At 45.2% G+C, this 22,926-nt stretch overlaps 1 protein-coding gene across 2 annotated transcripts in view; it reads right to left on the bottom strand.

Annotated features, from left to right (window-relative positions):
* APLP1 (amyloid beta precursor like protein 1) overlaps positions 1-22,926 on the bottom strand; it is a 246,138-nt gene that overhangs the window by 57,460 nt on the left and 165,752 nt on the right. For both annotated transcript variants that reach the window (XM_078655396.1, XM_078655397.1), the window contains exons 6-7: positions 8,042-8,328; positions 4,620-4,750 (exon numbers count right to left, since the gene is read on the bottom strand). In XM_078655396.1, coding sequence (XP_078511522.1) covers positions 4,620-4,750; positions 8,042-8,328 — 418 coding nt within the window. The remainder of the gene's footprint in view (positions 1-4,619; positions 4,751-8,041; positions 8,329-22,926) is intronic.

The raw sequence follows: 22,926 nt of genomic DNA, 5'->3' as shown, positions 1-22,926 counted from the left end.
CTTGACACAGAGTAAGGCAACACAGCTACTTGCACTGCTTAGCCTTACTCCATCTCTATGAGGCCATGCAAAGCCACCCTGGATGACTTTGTGCCGCCACATGGATATATTTGAGGCGCTTGCCCTGCCGAGGGTTTAAAAAAACTGAAGCGGCACAAGCGTCTCATAAATAAGCCCCAAAATATTTTGTTCATTTTGTAGACCTTTCCCAATTAGGCAGCTACATATAAAATAATGGGTAGCTTAAATGAAAAATACATTTTAAAAAGATGTTACTCACTGGGAAATGCACTGTAGTACATTATGAAACCTCTATTTAATGCACTGCAGAGGTCTGTGTCTGTAACCAGAGAGCAACAGAATTTACATTTAGTTGGTGCAGTGGAGAATAGTGACTTGTGTATTTTTTGTGCTACAAGGTCAGGGCCTGTGACAGAAAGCACTGTGAATGCACAAGTCATTATTTTCTAATATTTAGGATAAAATGCAGCTTCCAAAATGTAGATTTAGGTAATACCAGTACAAAAGTGATGCAATTTATTTTTTTGCATAACTGTCCCTTCATCCCTACACAGGGGTACTACACGATGTGTAAATGCATTTGCAATTAAAAGCACGACTTCACAGCCAGGTATTAACTCTTCCTACTACCACTGGAAAAAAACAACAAATCTTTGCAATCACAATGCTTGGAGTGATTACCGCTCCCAAGCACCCTTTACATTTGCAGATTAACTCATAGCTGCATTTGCATCTCATTCAGCCAAGCAGGCCCCCTTGTGTGAAGGACTGTTTTACCTGTCTGCCCGGCCTCTTTCTTTCACAGCACAGGAGACTCAATTAACTTCAGCAGAAGCATTTTACGCACGGTTGTCTTTTTCCAAAAGGAAAAGCACATTTTGGATTCCAGGCAGAAGTGAGGCCTGGAAATGTGCAACCCCCTTCCCATGACTCTAGGCCCCCCCTGGGGGTCACGCCCCACAGATTGAAGACCTCTGGTATAGCGCCTCCGTCCACAGCACTTCCGGGTCAGAGACTGCCGACAGGTGGCGCTGCAGGACCTGCTGCAAGCCGCTGCCAGAGGCGCAGCAGCTGGTCGTGAGCTCACTGCCCCCTGGGTAGAAGCTGGGGGTTTGGGAGGGGGGCGGGGGGGAGTGAGAAAAGTTAATTACGCACTTGGGCTGAACACTAATGAGCTGTTCCCGCAAACATGCAGAGCAAGACGTGTACCACGAGGGTGGACTGAGGCCTAACACCCCTCCGCCACTGCCCACAAACCGTGAAACAAGGGATTATGTGTTTGTTACATTTCTGGTTTTTTATAGCACGAACCAGACCCAAAGACAAATATGATAGCATGCTTGATGTGAAAGTAGCAGTCCATGCCTGGTACACAGGGAAAACACTATTGGTAATTTTTAGACTGTTCCACCAGATCTGTTCAAAGGCCACACCCTCAGTTTGAGCACTATGCCCGATTCTGGGAATGTACACTACTTTTTATGATTTGCTTTCTTTGCTCTTTGTGTTCTACTTGGGGGTGTTGAGAGAGTGTAGTATGGGGAATGTTGTGTTGTTGAGTTCACTAGAGAGAGTTTTTAAAGGTTGAGTAAGGGGTTGCCTGCTCAGGTGCCGACACCGCTCCTTGATGTGGCGTTAAATGCGCGTCAGCCTGGTTGCAACTGTTGTCTAAACTTCTTTCTGCCATGATGGTCATAAACTTAACACTGATAATGAAGATGGGATTTGGACCCACGTGTGCAAAGCAGTGACGGAGGCAGGTTTTTGAGTCACGAGGGGTGGAATGGTCCTGAAAAGTGGGTAACACAAGGGGCAGCTGTGAATAATGGTGACTGGTTAGCCTGGGAGTGAAATATCCAGTACACACCGCACACAGCAGTAAAGTGAGTGAGCGGTAATTGTCCAGTGGGAATTTGGGGGAGATTTCCACCCCCCTCCTCAGAAAATATTTTATAAAGTAGCCAAATAGTGCGTTTTAAAAGCTTACATTTTTGAACTTTTTGAATTCACAAGCTTTTAAAAGAAAATCAATAACAGCAGAAAGGGCAACCCTCCCCACCATAAAAAAGTTGGTTTTTGGTTGACTAAAACACAGCAAAACTTACGTTTTTATAGAAATTCTTTCAAAATTACCATGCAAAACTTTGAATGATGTGCACAAACTCTGTAACTTGGTGAAGACCAAAGTTGTATATTTCATCCAGTTCTTTTTTTGGATACATGTGTATATCTCCATTGACTCCACAACTGCCAGAAATCCAAAATTCATGTTACCAGAAGGCTGACTGGTAAGCCAGAGCAAGGTACACCCAGTGGTATGGGTGCTCTGAACTTAGATGTGGGTGCTCAGTGCTGCAGTGTTAGTGCTCCTAGTAGTGTGGGTGCTCCGAAGCTGGATGTGGACGATTGAGGTTGTTAGCAAATCACATTAGGGGCGTAAAAAATATGCACATAAAATATACACACATATATACGTATACACATAACACACACATAATATACAACAAAAACACAGTACACACATTAACATAAATATAGACATTAAATAAACAATCACTAGACACTGCCACTCTATGTTCTGCAGTACGTCCTTGTTGTTCTGCAGCACGTCCTCTGAGCGCAAAGCCCACAGCCAACTCTCTCATCCAATCAAGACCTTGTTCTAAAGCTGTTCTGGGCTGGCTCCATACTCCAAAAGGCACTGTAGGCCTGTGCATGCTCTCCAATCAGCTGTCCAAGACAGTTGGGTTGGAGATTTTTGAAATGCGTATGTCGGTTTGCCTGTAGCTCGGTAGCAGGCCAAACCAACACGGGCAATGCAAACTTAAGTAGCCACTCCTCACTGCTGCCAATCATTGGCAGCAGTGACACACTAGCCCTGCCCTCGCACTTCACTGAGTTTCCTAAGATGACACTTCAAGATGCTGACCCAAAAATACACAGCCATGCACAACAAAGGACCAGCATACATCAACCTCTGCCTAAACTTCCACCAACCATCCAGACAACTTAGTTCGACCTCCCTTCACTTTCTTTGCTCAGACCCCTCACATATGTGGTAGCTGTAGTAGAGGCGGTTTCTTCCTCTACCTAGTGACCAAGTCCTGGAAAGACCTCCCTCTTCACTTCAGACCTCACCCTCACTACTGGAATTTAGGAAACGACTCAAGATGAGAGGGTTTCATGTGAGAAGATTTAGTGTCTGTCTTTGCAATATGCACAGGACCCTATGAGGAACAGGAAACTTGACCACATACTGATATATACTTTTGATGATGATTCATCGGATGAACTGAATAAAACCGTGATGAAGTCCTATTTTGGGGACGAAACACGTTGGCTGGGCTGATATAGTATTACTGAAATGATTCAATAAAAGAAAACTTTGGATGGAAACACAATTTTATGGCTACTATGTTATTGGATCTTTGAAGGACTGTATTTTACACGGAATAAGATTCTCAACAAAATGCTTTAACATGAACTTCTTGAACTTTCTACCCAAAGATTTTTTGGGTACTCCTTGAGCACTCCATTTCTGTTCAGGATTTGTTTATTTTGTTTATTATGTATGGTCTTGGAGCAGCCAGGCCATTGAGAGGTTGAGTGCTTTACTTGTTGACAACGTGCAATAACACCTGCGCGGCTGTTCTTCTGCCAATACTGCTCTTTCTAGTGGTTTCAAGGACTCAAGACCTGGCTGTTCGACTGAGCCTCTGTAGCAAGATCCTTAGCACCTGGATACCCTCACGGGTGATTAGCCCCGCTGTATAAGTCATAATTGATTGTTTGATTGATTAAAATACAGCTGAAATCACTAGCATGTTCGAACCACAAGGACAGAGAGATCTGTACTAAAATGTCTGACCCATTTTGGGAGGAAGCATTTACATAATATATAATTATGTAAATGGTATTACAGAGCAAACCTGGCCACAAGGCAGGGAAGCACTGCTTTGGTAGTTGAAGATAAATAGTAGTTTAATCAATTTGACGTTGACCCTAAGGACTAAATATATGCAAGTGATGTGATGGTTCCTCCCGAAATACAACATATTTTTATGTCTGAATACAACAGTAAACATATATTCAAAAATAAGCTGTGAGAAGGCGCAGATTCCATATGCAGCATTAGTTTAGGATGACAAACTTCTTCTAGGTATCGGGCCACCAGAATGGTCTGATAGAACACACAGTAAATGTTTTTACAACATAAAAAAATAAATAACTCCACAAACCTGTTGATATAAAAAAAAAAAGACCTGTTATTTTTCGGCAAAAGAAGTTATCAAATTCTGCCTGTTCCGAGTTCAGCTGAATCACTGGTCAGAATATACAATAGAGGGTTTAGAGGCCACTATCACACATTTTAATCCATGAGAATTGCGCTTAGGTGTTTTCATTATTCTGTATCTTTGTTACTCATGCTAAGGACGAGAGGTGCTCACCTCAAGGATTAACATTATTGTGACAATATTAGCTTGTAAAGATTATGTGCTAATCAGATATGCAGAGACAAGAGAGAAAACCAGATGTGAAAAAAAGTCATGTAAGTTGCACATTTGAAGTGGAAAAGCAGAAAAAGACAAGGTTCCTACCTCATTAATTTGCTTCATTCTGCGCTCTTCCAAGTCCATCTTTGCTCGCAGGAAGTTGGCGTGTTCTGTACCATCCCCCGGCATCTCAAAGTAAACATCCACTCCATCTGTTGGCCGTGGCGTTGGCGTGACTGTGAGGACACAAATTTACAAGCAGGTCACCAACCACCTTTATAGCAGGACAGACGTCAGAATTCAGGCAGGTGTCAGCTCCATTCCTAATGGCAATGTTTCAAGCATTGGTCCCTGGCCTTCTGTGCACCCCACACTATAACCTTTCTTTGATACTTCACCACGCCCTGAGGAGTTCTTTGATTGAACCCATCATCATCTCTGGGGAGATGGAACAAAGGTCTTGGTCTACGGTCACATTTAGAGTCAGAAAATGTGCATAATTCAAGTAAAAGGCCTGTATAAGTACCACTATGAAACTAAAATACAGTGGAACTGGTGGATGGAGACCTTTCCTTATAAGAAGATGATCCGTGTCTCGCGTCTGTTCACCCCCAGCCGGATACAGCTCACCCAGGCTTCTATTTGTGCCTTTAAGAGTGCAGAATCTCACACTGATCCTGGGACCTCACCATTTTAAGTGCAATCTGAGGATCATTGTGTGCTCAAGACAGTTAAGTTTGGATATTTCATGTAATTAAATATAATCCTGTAAACGCTCAAAGGCCTTTTTCAACTTTTCAGACAGGAATAAAGAGAAGCAATCCATCCAGCATCAATTGCAAAGCACCTGCCGCTTATGTGAGATGCCAGACCAATGAGGAGCATTGTATGGCCAGATGAGGCATAATTAGGAACGCCCAGAGCTGCTTATCATCTTCTACCAGGAGGATGCCATTGGAGGGCGACTGTCATCTTCATCACAGACCCATGACGGGGATGAAAGCTGTCTTGATTGTGCTTGATGGTATCGAGCAGTTTTAAGACCCGTACAGTTGAAAACGGGCTATTACCAGAAGCACTAATGGAAAGTGATGCATCAGACATGCAATTCAATGGCCCAGGCTCTTTAAATGGGCTTGTAGGTGTCCAAGTCATTGGCAAGATGTTATCAAAGGTTTCCGCTTCAGCTGATGCACCAGACTGGTTTTTAGGGAGTCATTCATTTAAAGCCACGTGTCAGAGTACATTTCAAATTAAATGGAACATCGTCTCAAAAAGGAGAATCTATTAGGAAAATACATTTCGCCTGCTACACTGTTGCGCTTGGTTATTATGTATTCAACAGGAATCTACAGCTTCAATTTTTGTCCAGAGAAGTTTGCGGAGCAAAAGTAAATACGCCACCTGACACACTCAGAATTTAGCCAATCTGAAAACACATTTTTAATGAATAACACCACACCAAATACCTATTAACCCGTTCTGTTACATTATCTTGCACCTTGGAAATTGCATGTCTTGTTCGGCACCCTGCAGTCTGCAATATGTAAGTGCATGTCTTCTTTCCCCATTGCCACTTCTATGGGCTTTCTTAAGCTATTATTGAAAGCTCTCTCTTTCTACCCTTCTTATTTCACATGTTGCTCCTAGAAACTAAACTTCTCTGGTACAAGTTGCACTTATTAACTTAATAAAGACTAAAACGCCAAAGTCCCATATTATCCTGTCTCTCATGAAGAGCCCATCAAAAGGATGGCCCTGAGACTGGGAAGGAGATTGAGGTCAATACTTGGATCCTGAGATTGTTATGGGATCAGGGAGCTCCATTGCTAGCCTGGAGACCTGCGGGCTGATCAGGAGGTTGAAGTATCCTCCATTCATAACCCGTCCGACCCCTGCCGACACCTGCAGCAGAAAAGTATTCCAGGGTTAAGGGTTGCCCGGCAGCAACACCAAGCTTCACTCTTAAGTCCTCAGACTTCTTCCTCAGGCTTATGAAGCTGGAGTAACCCACAAAAATGGATCTCTCGCCTCCCTAATATTGGCATAGTGTGTCCGCACCAACTATGAATGATCAGCCCCACACCACTCGCAAGGGTGATCGATCAAAGGCTTCCCGCCCTTTTGTCAAACACCTTTCACCGTACAGGTGGGTCAATACAACTAGAGGAAGGGAAAATAAACATATGGACCTAAGAACAGAAGGAATCTAGGACCAGGCCTGAGCAGACTGCACGATGGTGTGGTGCACCTATGTAGGCCTATTTCGAGCGGTTTGTCAATTCCACAGTAATTACAACCTGTTGTAGGTCACCTGCCAGTGCTGGTGTGTGCTTCTTGCTGTACAGAATTGAGATGGAGAATTTTCTGACAGAAAACATTATTTGCATTTACCTGGAGTGTTGCTGTAATCTCCCTGTACGACCCCCCTTAGGCCTCAGCATTTTTTGCCACAGGCCTAGAGTGACCCACGCCCTAAGCAACCCCGCCCCGCAAGCGACATCAGCTACGCCCCTTAACCCTCCTCCTCTTCCAAGTGGTATAATTCAAAGACAAAAAAAATGACTCAAGATAGTGGGATGAAGAGATCACCACAAAAAGAATAAATAAAACACACTCTGCCACGAGGAAACATATACTTTTTAAATGAAAGACGTCAATTTGTCGTGAAAGCAATAGTTCTCAGTGCTTCTAGAATTACACAGTGAAATAAAACGTGCAGTTAAAGCGTGTTTACAAAAAACAAAGGTAAAAAAAGCTCAAGATCCCACTATCTTGAACCATTTATTCTAATTTTAATTATATCACGTGCAGCATTTGGTGTGTTTATAGATTTAAGGCCCACACTTCAAAGTAACTGAATGGGCAGCTCTTGTTGTATGTACATCCCCCTTAAGACCACAGCAATGCAGAGGCCTCCATTCTTTCCCAGAGTAGCCTCCCACCTCCCCTCAGAAAGCAGCATTGCCCTCCTTCCTGCAATAACCTAACATGGATCTCTCAGACTGCTTAGAACCCCCAACAGTCTCACATCCCTCAGGGTGGATCTGCTTATACTGCAGCATTTCAACAGCCCCGTCCCCCCATCTCTCAGATCCCCCATTCCTCTGCAGGGCTCCCTAAGAACCCAACACCCTCTGAATCCCCCATCATAGTAACCTCTCATACTGATCCTTGCTTCCCTCTGGCCCCAGCACACTCAGCATGATCTCTCATCGCACAGACCCAGCACTGCGTAGAACCCTCCCCACACAGGTGACCCAGAATCACTCCGCCAGGTTACCTAAAGACAGCAGGCAGAAAAGCACAGCTAGACAGTTTGGAAAGGCTTTCATGCCCCAGCTTGGCACAACCAGACACCCGGCTACCCTCACATGGGGGAAATGGCTTTACGCATGCCTAGAGTGACTGCTGTCACATCACTCGGCATGGCTCTCGTCAGATCACTGCACTGACTACTATCACCCACAGCGGCGGACCTCCCCTCAAGCAGAAAGACTCCACTCTCCTCCTTCTGCCCAGCTCACCTTTGACCTCTTCCTCCGTGGTCTGCGTGGTGGTTGTGATGGTGGTCTGAGTGACTCCGTATTCGTAGGATTCCGGCTCCACAAAGTAGTCATCCACCACACCCAGGAATTCGTCGGTTTCATCCGCGAAGTCGGCCACGTTGTCCTCCTGCCGCTCCAGCTTGACACCTTCCTCCTCCTCTTCTTCATCATCATCATCGTCGTCATCTTCATCATCGACCTCGTCCTCCTCAATGACCTCCATTGATCCCCCAGTTATGGAAACGGGGTTATCCACCACCTGTTCCCTATAGACAATGTAAACAATAGAGACCACATTACAACCTGCTCCGACGCAAACTATGATTCAAACAAAAGGCCAAGGAATGACTGTAGAAGATCAGTGGACTTCAGGTGACCAACTCTTAAAGGGCGGCCAAGGGCTGGGTGTGCAGGGAAACTACAGCTACATCTTAACATTCCAAGGACAGGTCAGCGTGCCAGCTGACCCGACCGCCTTCCACTGCCCCAATCCCATCCCTCCATTTGTGCTGTCCACCAGCTGACTGAGGAGTCAATGAGCGGGGAATAAACGTTGTTTTTGCCCAAGGTCATAACATGTGTCAAAGTGGCAACGGGATCGAGTACTCAATAGCTTTTCATGATTGCACTAGGGGAGGACAGGGATGCTTTGCACCTGGCAGTTTAATTTGAATGAGGGATATGACAATTCTTCTGATGGTAAAGTATAGTGCATTGAGTTAAGATGCTCCGTAAGTACGAGTTGCATGCATTGCGCAGAGAAGGACGCTATAAAGTGCCATGTCTGAGCAGAGCACCACTTCACCTCCAAGTGATAGAGCTATGGGAGAAGTCGTTTTAAAACGTAATCTCATTCCCACTCACCTCTCTTCATATTGTGAGCTTTATGCTTAAGACAGGTCATGGAAAGAGGCAATCAACTATCTTATGTACCCAATTTCTTAATGTACAGCCACAAAATGGAGGAAACAAAGACTAACAGTGGAAGGCCATAGCATTTAGGGATTTGTTTACAAAACGTAAGGCTGGAGAAACAGCTAAAGCCCTCTCTAGGACAGACATAAAAAGAACTAAGGTGACACTCCAATGATTGCAAGGGCTATGCATGCTGACAACACAGCAAAATAAAAAGAATCATTTCCTTTTGAGGTAATAACCCTGTCAGGGCGTGGAGTTGGAGTTATTTACAGTTGTGTATTTGGGTTCCTTGTCTAGAACCCCCTTCTAGGGTACGCCTTGATGACCCCAGTTCAGTACCCTTGGAGAGTCAAAGTGACCAGAGGGAGTAACTTGGTTATCGAATCAGAGGGTGCTACTGTCATTAGCAGCTCTGGAACAGGCAAACCACAGTACTCGCACAGGATACCGCCCAAAAAACACAAACTACCGGTCCACAGCGTGGTGGCCTGATACTTTGGGACCTCCTCCAACACCCGAGCCCAAAGTGGCCTCTGGTTTGATTCCAAAATGTCATTCAAAAACCAAACCAGGAGCCAAGCAGGACAGTGTTTTGGGATCTCAAAATTCCTAAAAAAATTCTTGCTTACCTGCCAGAGGCAGCCAGAAAAAAAAAACTGTGGTTAAGTCTCTCATCACGTCTAGACTGAACTATTGCAACATGTTATATCCAGGAATCTCTAAGGCACATTTCATGCGACTCGAACGGGTACTGAACGTGGCAGCACGCCTACTTCTGAATTTGCCAAGATGCTTTCCCTCAGCTCCTGCCTTGGCCACACTCCACTGGCTCCCACTGAAACAACGAGCCTCCTTTACAGCTCTCTGCTACTGCCACAGAATTGTCAATGGCAAAGGTCCTGGGTACCTGCATCCTATCATCTCAGCCGAGTCCCCTAAGAGATCTGAGCTCAGCCAATGCCTCGCGAGATCTTATCCCTGGAATAAAAATATCGCACATCAGAGGATGCTCGTTCAGCTTTCTAACTGCAGAACTGTGAAATTCACTACCTCTTTCACTCAGACAGGAGACGTCAGAGATCTCTTTCTGAAAGAAATTGAAAACATGGCTCTTTAGATCCATCTACCTTGGCTCGTCAGTTCTTATGCTCGATATGGAGGACAGGGAACCTCAACGCTGGCACACGACTATTGACGAAGCTACGCGCTTTACAAAATGCCTTATTATTATTATTATTATTATTAGGAGCCCAAGAGAATACCTGACACCTTGTACACCGGTGCCCTGACTGGGAGATGCACCCGAGGCGGGGTCTACAGAACTGACTGCCTTAGAGGAAGACCACGCGGAAGCACGTTTCAAACCAGTGGAGGGCAAGGAGCAGACAACTCTCAGTGTAGCAACTCTGACTCCTCAGAGCAGTGGCTCCCATGGGGGTACATCACACGGTCCTGGGGTGACCCAGGAGATGCTTCCTCACCTTGAAAGACTTTGGCTGCAGGATCTTGGCTCAGTTCCCCCACCTCAGCATTGGTTAATCTCTTGGGACCTCGAAGAGATGGCAGATAGAAATCCTGTGCCGTCGTCCTCTGGTGTAGCCGAAGGGACTCCCTTAATTGAAGGGTGCACCGAGCGACCAGGACAGCTCTATCAGAAGCTCAGCATCGCCTTTACCGTTATGCAGGTGTCAATAAAAGGCATTGGAAGCTTTCATCTCACTCACCAGAAGCTCTGCAACATATTTCATGATATTCACCCAGAGGAATAAACACAGGACCTCAATTACGAGGCCCCTAGCAGCATTTTTGCATCACTGGGGCGTCTCTCTTTCGACGCTCCGGTGGTGCAATGTGCCGCAGCATATTTACAAGCCCGCACAAAGCCACTTTGCCTGGCTTTTCATGACCTTGCAAATATGTGCCCCTCTCATACAGAACACTGCGTGGAAGGGGTGTGCCATGGGGGTTGCTGTGGGTGTTCCCAAGCAACATCTGTGGAATCTGAAGCATTACTAGATTTACGAGCAATCATAAACCTGGGAATGAATCAGATTATAACACCACCCCAGGGGTGGCGTTAGGCAGGGCCAATGAGGAGAAATAATACTTAATTTCTCCTCATTTTTTCCCCTTTCGATGTGTGCTGCATTTTGCAGCACACATAGAAGAAGGAAATCTCCTCTATTGATTGATTTTGAGAAGAAAGGTGTCCCTTCCTGCACAAAATCAATCATCCCCGCAACGCAGTCACCTTTGCACCATGGCGCAACGGTGCCTGTGTTGGCGCTAGGCAGCTTTTTAAGCAGGCACATGGATGAGTGGGGGTATCCATCGTATTCTTGTAAATACGGTACATTCCTGCACTTTTAGAATGACGCAGCACAGCAAATCAAAATTGGTTGCAGCACCGCGGTGCACCCTTCTATTGGAAACGAGGTCCGCAGACCGTAGCACTTCGCACGCTGTCCTTATGGCCGATGATTAACCCTCACAGTTTTCTGTCTGCTGGTGATCACTTACATACACCCAAAAATCTGTTTCACTGTCTATATCATGTAAAATGAAATCAGCAGGGGGTTCTTCGGGTCTGTCACTGCAGTCACTCATGACTGACGGGCCAACTGCTGTGTGCATTGCAGCCACTCATGACTGACAGGCCAACAGTTGGGTGCCCTGCAGTCACTCACGACTGACGGGCCAGCAGATGTGTGCAATACAGCCACTCACGACTGACAGGCCAACAATTGTGTGCAATACAGTCACTCACGACTGATGGGCCAACAGTTGTGTGCATTGCAGCCACTCACAATTGAGAGGCCAATAGTTGTGTGCATTGCAGCCATGTAAGACTGACAGGCCAACAGTTGTGTACATTGCAGCCACGAAGGACTGATAGGCCAAGAGTTGTGTGCATTGCAGCCACTCACGAGTGATGGACCAACAGTTGTATTCATTGCAGCCACTCACAATTGAGAGGACACTAGTTGTGTGCATTGCAGCCATGTAAGACTGACAGGCTAACAGATGTGCACATTGCAGCCACAAAGGACTGACAGGCCAAGAGTTGTGTATTGCAGCCACGAAGGACGGACAGGCCAAGAGTTGTGTGCATTGCAGCCACAAAGGACTGACAGGCCAAGAGTTGTGTATTGCAGCCACGAAGGACTGACAGGCCAGAGTTGTGTATTGCAGCCACGAAGGACTGACAGGCCAAGAGTTGTGTATTGCAGCCACGAAGAACTGACAGGCCAGCAGTTATGTGTACTGCAGCCACGAAGGACGGACAGGCCAAGAGTTGTGTGCATTGCAGCCACGAAGGGCTGACAGGCCAAGAGTTGTGTGCATTGCAGCCACGAAGGACTGACAGGCCAAGAGTTGTGTGCACTGCAGCCACTCACGAGTGACAGACCAACTGTTGTGTTTATTGACAGCACAGAGAGTTTAAATAAAAGGATGCCATTTCTAGTGAACCTTAAAAGAGACAAGGATACGCACAAGAGCTGGCACCACTGAGCTATTTCTTTCAGGCAGGTGCATTCTAATGTTGTACATAGTTACTCAGCAGACTAAAATCCTACAGCCATCGAAGTTACATTCAGCATCTTAAGTGGAAATATACTAGTTACAACTGTATTTTTCACAACCGAAGAAATACGTACAAATACCAGCAAGATGAGGAAAAAGATATGCAGATAGACCTAGACGGAAATATTTATATATTAAACAAATGACAACCAGGAACCTGATTTATAATTAAGCCACTATGTATGTTGATGCATAATCAGGCATTTGCACAAGCTATAAATTACCGGCCGCTCCTTCGGCGGATGGAAGACCTGGTCCCTTGAGAATCGATGTTCACAAATGTTCAGAACTTGAATCTTGGTAACAACCTACTCAAGGGAGCCTTTCCTGGCAGAGCATCTTAGGTTCTCTTGGGTCCCCATTAAGGACGCTTGCCATGGGATACCAGGCTGATGATCGCTACCGGGTGATTAAACACATCACCCTAGTCTTGGAGGGGTCAATGGCCTTCCGCTGAAGGGTAAATGTTACAAGGTATGTTGGTGTTTAATTCTGTTTATGTACCTTGACTATAGAGTGACAGACACCACAAGGCTTTACTAGCACCACTCGGTCAGACTCCCTCCAGAAATGCATGTATGCAGGAGCCATCCATGCCCCAACTGTGCATTCAAACCGAGCCCTTGATGATGCCCCAACACCCACAAAAGGAATGAAGGTGAAGATGGCGGTGGTTCCACCAAAGGTAAGGCGTTGTGGCCAAAATAACTGTTCCTCTACAATACAGAGGCATTGGAGCCAGACTTTCATGCAGAACATTCCACTTATAAATCAAAGCGACAAGGACCAGTCAGGGGGGACAACCGTCAAGTTCTAACAACAGTCGATTTTGTGAAACGAGTTGTGAGATTCGAGGTGCACAGACCACAAGACCTGCAACCATGGCTAGAGGATAGATTTGGAGGCGAAGCAGCTGCAAATGACAGCCCTAGGAAGGAAAAAGGAGTGAGCAGGAAGGCAGGATGCAGCAGCAACCAAAGCAAGGTACATTAATGAGCTGGGTCCCCCACCAACATTTAGATATTGTCGGTCACTTGCCACCACACAGTGGGGGTAGGAGACAAGAGTGACGGGAAACATCCATTACATTGCAGGCATTACAACGCAGTACCTTTACAACTCAGTTTTTACAATGCAACTTCCATTACAACGCATACCATTACAATGCATATACCTCACTGACCAGCACATTCCCTGAGATAAGCACTTGGCGGTTTTAGAATAGTAATTTTGTAATGGAACATGCGTTGTAATGGCTTGCGTTGTAATGGCATGCGTTTTAATGGAAGTTGCGTTATAAAAGCCACATTGTAAAGGTATGGGTTGTAATAGTTTTGTTGTAACATCATACATCTAATTGTGCCAGTTTCCCAAACTCCACCCATAACGAAACAATTCAGGGGACTGCAGGGTACTCTCCGGCTGAAGGTACGTTAAGTGACTGAAAGGAGAGTGAGGTACATGGCGAGATGGCAAGACCTCTACGGAAAGCTGTAATTGGAGAACCTAAACAAACTGACTGTGGCCCATCTGAGCAGTGCTTACTTTGTAAAAAAAAAGTAAGTGCCCTGTCTCTTCTCAGGAGGCAACTTCAGACTGCACCACCCATTGCCCCAGCCAGCACTGGCAATTACGGCACTAACACAACTACTAACCATTGCATTCCTACAAGTGTGATGATTCAGACTATTTCAGGCCACATAAAGCTTTAATAATAGTATGAGCTGCAGGCGTTATTCATTTTAATGTACATTGATTTGATTTATGTGGTGGACTGTTACTAGCAGGTGCTCACAATTAAGTGCTGGAGCTGAGCACTGGAAACCACTGGCTCAAATTAAGCACTGCATCTAAGTAACATGGGTGAAGCAGTCCACTCTGGAAAGGAATACGTATTCCTGAGCACAGATCAAACAGTCATCAAAAACGAGGCCAGTTATTCAATAGGCGCTCATGGGAGCACTTGCTTATATATGTTATTAGGAGCGTTCAGAGCTAATGAAAGGGCCCCCTATTGGTGCATTGTCCCTAAAGTTATGGGGTGGGACGCAGAACAAAGCAATGTCAGCCAGAACGTTAAAGGTTCACAAACCAATGAGATGAGCAGTGTCTGCTGACGTTATATCCTGCAACAAAACAAAAGTGATAGAATCCATGGTAGAACTTACATGAGTTGTTTTGGCTGCAATTCCAAAGATGATGAACTCACTCAAGGTACAATCTAAAACTATATCTGAACGGATTAATCCAACCAAAAATGTTAGCTGAAATGAGAAGGGCTCCAAAATGTCCAGAAGAATGAACATCAATATACTGAGATTTAGAAATATAAGGAAGATGGGGAGAGAACAAGCTGCTGGGGGCAGCTTTTGTGCAAAGAACTCTGGAAGTCCTAAGACTTGACACAGTAGTACCTATCTTAGAAGAAGTGGCTGGAAGGAAGAGGTTAAATTTCCACTTTCAAGATTATAGTAAACAGTTTATTTGGACATACAACTTGATGTGGCCCAGCTTCTTGAAGGGGAAATAGTTTAACTTGGAGATTTAAGTTGTGCTTTCCCACTACATATGAGGCCCTAAGTCTTTATTTAGATAAATCCCAAGTGTTGTAAAAAAAATTGGCATCATTATTATTATTACAGTTTATTGGTACTCTATTCACTAGCCTCGGAAGGATGTTGGGCTGAGTTGACCTTGCTTGGATACAAACTTGTAAACTGCCCATCACTGTATATGTCAGCAGTGAACGTTTAACTCAGCACCATTTTGCCTGCTATATGGTGGGGCCACATACCAGGCAGACTGGACAAGATATAAGACAAGCCCTGCATAAACAGTGCCAACAAAGGCGGCCACCAAATATTTCCTGGCCAACCTAAAAGATTTATGAGGTCAGGATTACTTACTGTGTTTACACGTCTTATATCTAGATGCACTTAGACAAAACCTGCTGCAACTGACAAGATAGAAATGGAAGCCACTGGTGCACCCCACTAGACAGCGACAAATACTACTACAGAGAGAACCAGAGAAAGGGTCAGGACTGTAAAGGAGGCAGTGGGGAAAAAAAGAGGGATAAACAACCCTGAGGAATAGCATAACAAAGGTTTACTGGACCCCCGGGGGAAGGGAAGTCATCTGATCCCCTAGGATCATCCTCAGAGGCCTATAAACCTGCATGACTAGACAACTAGGCTTTAGAGGTTAGTAGAGGAGCATCAAGAACAGTTATTAATTTGTAAAAAAAACATAAGTGCCGGGGCTCTGGTCAGGAGGCAGCTTGCTCCAGCTCATATCTCCTGTTAGCACTGCCCAAAATAGAACCAACTACTAACCATGAAAGTGGGGAGATGATGGGGCGTAATGGCCAGAGCTGCCGACTTAGGTGCTGGGGGACCAGGTTCGAGTCTTGGGGTAGACTCAGCATACTGTGATTATGAGCAAATCACTTAATATTCCCATGCCTACTGTAAATGAATATGTCCTTAACTGGTACTCATGAAAAGTGTTGGTGTTGATGGTGAAGTGCCAGTGCTGAGCACCAGAAACCACCGGCTGAAATGAAGCACTGATCAAGTGCTGTTTGTAGCATGAACCTATCACAAATTATACAGAGGGAGGCAGGGATATCTCCAGGTGGTGGCAGAGCAGTGACGAGTTGGCAAACCAGAGATCGAACACGCTGACATTCGTAAATACAACATGCAGAGGCCAGCTCACCATCATGGGACTAGAGCCCACAAAGACTCCAGAAGACCATAAAAAGTTGACTACACAAGAGCATAATAGTCATAGTAGGAGAGAGTACAGGAGGGGAAGAGCGTGATGGGCAGAGAAGCTAGGATCCAATACTCAAGAAAGACAGTGCATGAAAAAATAATGCAAGATGTCCCATAGCCCACAAAAAAACTGACTGTAATAAAACATTAGTTGGGGAGACAAGGACAAAGTGGAAAGTAGGAGCCATGGAAGATTAAGGGGCGTCGTGCAGCTGTGCAATGAGAAGTGAAACAATGATACTGATGGAGCCAAATAATCAGTCCCTGAGACTGGTTTGGGCAATTCATTGGTAACACGGAAGTGCGGTTCTGATAGGAAGAAACCAAAAAGAAAGCGGTTCACATTATGAAACAAGCATTTGCAATGCAATAGGTCTCGCATGTGCGAGAGTTTGAGATATCGGCATTGTAAATAACAATACCTTTTATTTGTGTGTTTTGAAAACCTGAAAGCTGCGCGTAAATAAGCACTTTGTACATGTAGTCCTTGCTTATGACAAGCAAGTCTGGCAGTAAACGAGGCGCAGTTACTGCCAGCCTTGGTTCTCGTAAGCAATGACTATATTTAGAAAAGTGCGTGTTTACGACCGCTTGCAAGTTTTTAAAACACATACATAAAAGGCATTATCATTTTTAATGTCAATAGCTCAAACTCTCACAAATGGGAGACCTATTGCATTGCAAATGCTTGTTCTTCTTTGGATATATTTTGTAATACTGGTGATCTTTCCTGACAGGCTTACGTCAGCGACACCTTCCCTGCCACTGCACTTATTGTTGTCCATAACTTTCAGACTCCTGGGTGGCTAACGGGTGGGGGGCTCTGTGGAGGGAGGCCTTGACCAGGAAGGTTTGTAAGCCTTGCCCCAAACCCATCAGCATCGGCTTTCGCCCCCTGGTTGTCCATCTCAACCAGAACTAGTGATCCTGGAAGAGACCAGGGAAGGTGGGGAGGGGGGCGGGGGATGAGTGACATTTTACCCCAGATCGAACCCAAAAGAGGAGCTCCATGTTCCTGCAAAAAAGAACTTTGCCGCACTGCAGAAGCATTCCGAGAATCAAACTTAAAAGCACCCTGATGCGGACTTCAGATGCATGCAACGCTATAAATATGGAAACATATGAAAGAAAAAGGTTGTGCAGTTGAGAAAAAAACTACGAGAACAGGGTCACGGGGCGTTCACATTGGGGACACAGATGTTTATGGAACAGAATATTCCGGAACCCTCAAAATCCCAGGATGTCTTTGAAAGAGGGAAGCAGACGGGGGGCCTGGAACCCGGGGCCGCCGGATATGAGCAGGGGCAGACAGAGCGGAAAAGGGGACTTTGAGGCGACGGTGGTTTTATAAGGCGCCTTGTGCCGCTTCAAGGGGCCTCCGAGTGCTCGGTATAAGAGAAAAGGAGTCAAGAGCAGCCCTGGACCCACAGCCAGTCCGACGGGCAGAACGGTACTGTGTCTGGACACTCCTCCCCCCCCAAACCAAGTGACACAACAAACTCCGCACTGCCCCCCTTACCTCGCCCCTCATCTGACAGATAAGTGAACCCCTAGGCAGTCTGTGCAGCACCGGACTCCAGAACCCGTCGCAAAATGTCTGTTACCTATTATTTTTCAAAACCCTCCTCGTTCTGTTGAAGACGCTGTAGCAGTTATGGGGAATAACAAGTATGTAAAGTCCAGGATAACGTAACACCATTGTCTAGGCAAAAATTAAATCTGGGATATTTTTTGTACTACTGTAATTGAGCAGTCGGCTGTGAATTTGGTTGGTGTTCCATAGGTGGCGCTCTCACGCTTGTTTTGGCTTGACGGCGCTCTTGCCAGCTTCTCGCTCTATCGCTCCTTCCCCTTCTATCACTTTCTGTGACCGCCTCTTATTCCATTAGCCGTGCGGGAAGGCGAGTTACGAACAACCGCCTAGCCTCAATTCCTGAGCAGGAGATAACACCCTCCCACCTTTCAGGTGGAGTCACAGCGGGACGGACCGCATCAAAAAGCAGGCAAGAGAGCCTTGCTGACCATCTTGGGCATATAGGTCAAGTCAGCTCAAGGCCTACGGGGCGTACAGCCACCAACGGACAAAGGAGGCTGCAACTCTTGAGCCGCGGAGAAACCCCTGCCTGTAACTGTTTACATTGTTGTTCTGCTGGCCCAGCCGGGGCCCACAGGGCCCAGAGGAGCCAAAGCATCATTCTACCGGTACCAGCCCTGCAGGGCTGGTAGGAGAGAAGACATGGAGAGGGCAGAGTGTGGGCTGAAACGCCAGAGGGAGGGAAAGTGAAAGCACGCCATGCGTGCTTAAGGGAGACGAGTACGCGTGCACTGGCTGGGGGCGGCTGGTGTGTGTGTTTGTTTGTTGGCGCAGTGACTGCATGCAGCTGGCTTGCGCGGACGGATGGGTGACAGGAGATGTGCACACCATGTGTCTGTACGTGCGTGTTCACGAGCTCCATTCACCCCTGCGCGTGCCCATCTCCGATCTCCCTTCCTAAGCAAGTCAGCAACTATAGATCTTGCTGGCGACAGCGCTTCGCGCTGCGTCGCCAGGTGCGAGATCTAAAAAGGAACAATAAGGAAAATTAACAGCAAAAACCCAAACAGGAAAATCAGGAGCTGAGACAACATGGGAAGGAATTTACAACAGGTGAATCCAAGACAGAAATGGGAAGCCTTAGAAAAAATAGACGAACAAAAAAGTTTAAACACAGTAGGTGAGTTTTTCAGGGACACAAGCCAGAGTAAAATATGGAAAGCATCCTGGAACGTTTATTAGACACAAAAATGGGAAGTTAAACCAGAAATCCTAAATGTAAGAAACAGAACAAACTATGGGTGAAATGAGTTGAAATAAGAATGTGAATTCGTAGAGGAAACTCACAGCTAGATTTTGAGAACTACACATTAGACTGCCTCTAGGGGAGCACAACAATGATGGCCGAGAAAGCAGAAAGCAAGAAAGCAGATCCTGGAACAGTAACACAATTCACAACAACTTGAAAAGGAATTAGGAGCTATCAAAATGTGTAGAATAAAATATCAAGACAAAGCTCTTTACCGGTGAATAGGTGCACCTTAACTCCGAGGAAGGTACCTTAAATTGATTTAACCCATAATCCTACATTTCCGATACCAAGATAGGGCCATAGTGAAATAAGGGGGAAATCATTAATAAAATACAATGAAAACTAGAAGCAGTATTATTCATAGAGTTTCAGAGACGTAAACAACAGTATATTTTCGACATAGCAAAGAAAATGCAGGTATTGGGTAAAGCAGGCAGTGGGTATCCACACGCGTCAGCAAAAGCTGAATATCAAATAATCTGCAGGTTTTTAGAAGAGGAGAGGCAGAATAAAATGAGAAGAGAGAAGATGTGCACAAAATGAGAAAAGAGACAGGGTAATTGTAGTTATCAGTCTGCACTAATTGACATGGCATGGGGAAGGGGAACTAGGCACAGGAAATAATGGATGAATGTTTTAGCGAGGACCTAGAAAAACAAAACAAAGTGATACATCACACTTATGATACATTGAAATATCCCTGAGTGAGGAAGATGAGGAAACACAATGGAAAGGTAAATAAGAGAAGGAATCACCTACACCAAGAGGCAAACAGAAGTGACTATGCAATAGCTAAATAAGCAATACAAAATGACCTACAGTGGCGACCCCTACGAGAAATACAATGCTTAGATAAAGGGGACCACTTCCAGAGAGAAGTTGAATTCACACTAGCCCAGTGGCAAACTACAGCAGAAGCCAAAGACCTCCGAGCAGGATTTACAAACGCCTTCATGTGGAAACTGAAGTGATGAGACAAGAGCGACAAGTCCTTGAGAGATTCAGGCAAGGTCTGCTACTCCCCACATAAGGAGTGTGCATTTTGGATTCAATAAAAACAGACAACAGATTTATGGAAGGATGTATTAGTCAAAGCAGTGGAAGATCTCTGCAATTTATATTCACCAAAGACAACGATCATAAGACCAGTAGCGACACAATGGAGGCACCAGCAATGAAAGGAGTCAGGGATATTTTAGCCCATGTGAAAGAACAGCATCCTTTCTACTCCTCAACACAGAAGAAAAGTTCAGGCGTAGACACGGTCTTGTCCACTCAAACAGGGAGAGATAAACAGCCAGTTAGGGTTTATCAGATGAAGGACATTGACTATAGCCAGTGGGCACTGGGTACGCTCACATCTTTCCTGATAACAGACAAACACCATGACAAATACACAGCTTAGAAACCAAAAAGATATTCAGGGGAAACTAATGCTGTGCAGTGAGGATCATTCACGTCTAGTGGGAAGCATACAAGCAGTTTTGAGGAGAAAACGTAATATGTTTCAGAAATATAAGACAAATCGAGGAGAAATTTAAAAAAAAGCCTAAAGGAAAAGTACTTGGATAGTAAATTAAACTATTCCCTATCCTACAGCGCCCTCCAGCGCAAGTCGTTGTAATGACTTGCGTTGTAAGTCCTGCGTTGTAATGGTAGTGCGTCGTAAAAGTTGCGTTGTGATGGATGTTTCCCAAACATTGACCACATAACCCCAGTTATTTTGTTTAAGGGGCAATAAAAAGATAAATGTGGGCTAGTTTGGACTCCTTACCAACAACGAACGTGTTTTCATTCGATATTGTGTTTCCAAATAACCTATTGCATTTTTTGTGTCATGTTTTGACCCATGTAAATGTGTATTTTGTTTGTAAATTGTTTGTACCTAATGGAAAAGATTATTACAAAATGGAAAACTGCAACAATAATAACAAATTGATAAATTAGATAAACTCTCAAGCACTTTTAGATTAACGTGCAAGTTGTGCTTATTTAATTAACCTTCATCATTGGCCTTGTGGGGTATTTGATATGATTTTATGTTGTGACAATGATCCCTCCCCACCTATGAGGCCTTACTGGATCAGACCCCTTGCGTCTCTGTAGACACAACCAAGAAACTGGCAATGCACGAGAACTGGAAGCTAGAATCAGCTCAGGCGGTTAGGGTGGATATCTCCAAACACAGAATCTATATATGCATAGTAATTAAACAAGCATGACAAACCGGATGCTAGGGGAGGAAGGGGCCAGGGGCATCCAACATGCAAACAACAATATGGCATGATGATAGCAGACAAAAGACAAATATGCACTTTCTTCAAGAACTCAACAGAGGTCTTTGCCCAACCTAAGGGTTGAAGGATCTAGAAGCTACCAGAAGAGAAACTCAACAGCAGAGGAAAACAACAACAGAAGCAACCTATAAGAATAACAAAGATTTGAAAAACAAATACAAAAATACCATATTTTATGGGGACCGTATAGCTGAGCCTTCCCCCCCACGTAGAATTCGCAGCATGAAAGCTCCAACTAAATGTCAACAGATCTACTTAATAAGGACCAAAAAGGCAACACCCACAGAGCTAGCAGAGGGAACCTATCACAGTCCTGTCAAAGGACAGCACTAAATGGAGCTGAGAGGGACCCACATTCTAACAAAAATAACAACTTTAACTGCTTGACCAGAACTGAAAAGACTTGCATGGATAGTTCGGTGATTGTTACGATCAAAAAAGAAGTGACCCAGAACCACAGATGTGTACTCTGCCAGGGAGCCACAGATGTGTACTCTGCCAGGGGGCCACAGATGTGTACTCTGCCTGGGGGCCACAGATGGGTACTCTACCAGGGGGCCACAGATGGGTACTCTGCCAGGGGGCCACAGATTGGTACTCTGCCAGGGGGCCACAGATTGGTACTCTGCCAATGGTGCACAATATTAGACAATATCACACCAAATACAACAAAATGACAGTAATTGAACTCTTGTACTCGCACTGCGGTGTGGTATGGACAGGCAGTGCCAGGATTGTAATGCAAGCCCGAGTGGCACGGGGGGGGGGGAACACTTCAGGTGCCCCTCCAACCTTGTGGGAGGGGGTCTGTTCAGCCCAAAGCCAGAGAACACTTGTGAGTTATGGGAGATTCAGGGGGGCCTCTACACATGCTTTGGGGCATTATTTTTCGTTATGCCACTGGGCAGTGCACCATGGACATGGGGACCTGAGCAGGAACAAGAGCCAGGGGCAGGTTCAGAGAGGGTATGAAGCAAGTTAGTGATCACTCAGTGAGAGCGACTCACTGAACTGCTATTATTTTATTAACTGTTCAATATTGGCTTATCAAAACATATATTAAACATGCTATAAAAAGACATCATGTAGGGAATTTAAAAGCTACATGGAAAATGACTATATAACTGTTAGACCTGGCACCATTGGCGTGGGTCTCTCTTCCATTTTTTACTGTTGCTTCCAGTGTTTTTGCTATGTGTTTTGCTGGTCTAGATGCTTTAGACACTTTGCCACTGCTATTCAGTGCCAAAGTGCAAGTGCTCCCTATTGTAAAGTATTGTATTAGATTAGTGACTCCAAGATTGGGTCATTTGATTTACTTGTCAAACCCTAGTACAGTGCACCATTTGTGCCGAGGACCTGTAAATCTAATGCTGCTGATGGGCTTGCAGCACTGGTGTGCCACCCACAGAAGCAGCTTGTAAAATGTGACTCAGGCC

This window comes from Lissotriton helveticus, chromosome 7 (genome assembly GCF_964261635.1).
Source record: "Lissotriton helveticus chromosome 7, aLisHel1.1, whole genome shotgun sequence".
NCBI lineage: Eukaryota > Metazoa > Chordata > Amphibia > Caudata > Salamandridae > Lissotriton > Lissotriton helveticus.
Note: the sequence above shows the minus strand (reverse complement) of the source record. Positions and strands in the feature narration are given on the sequence as shown.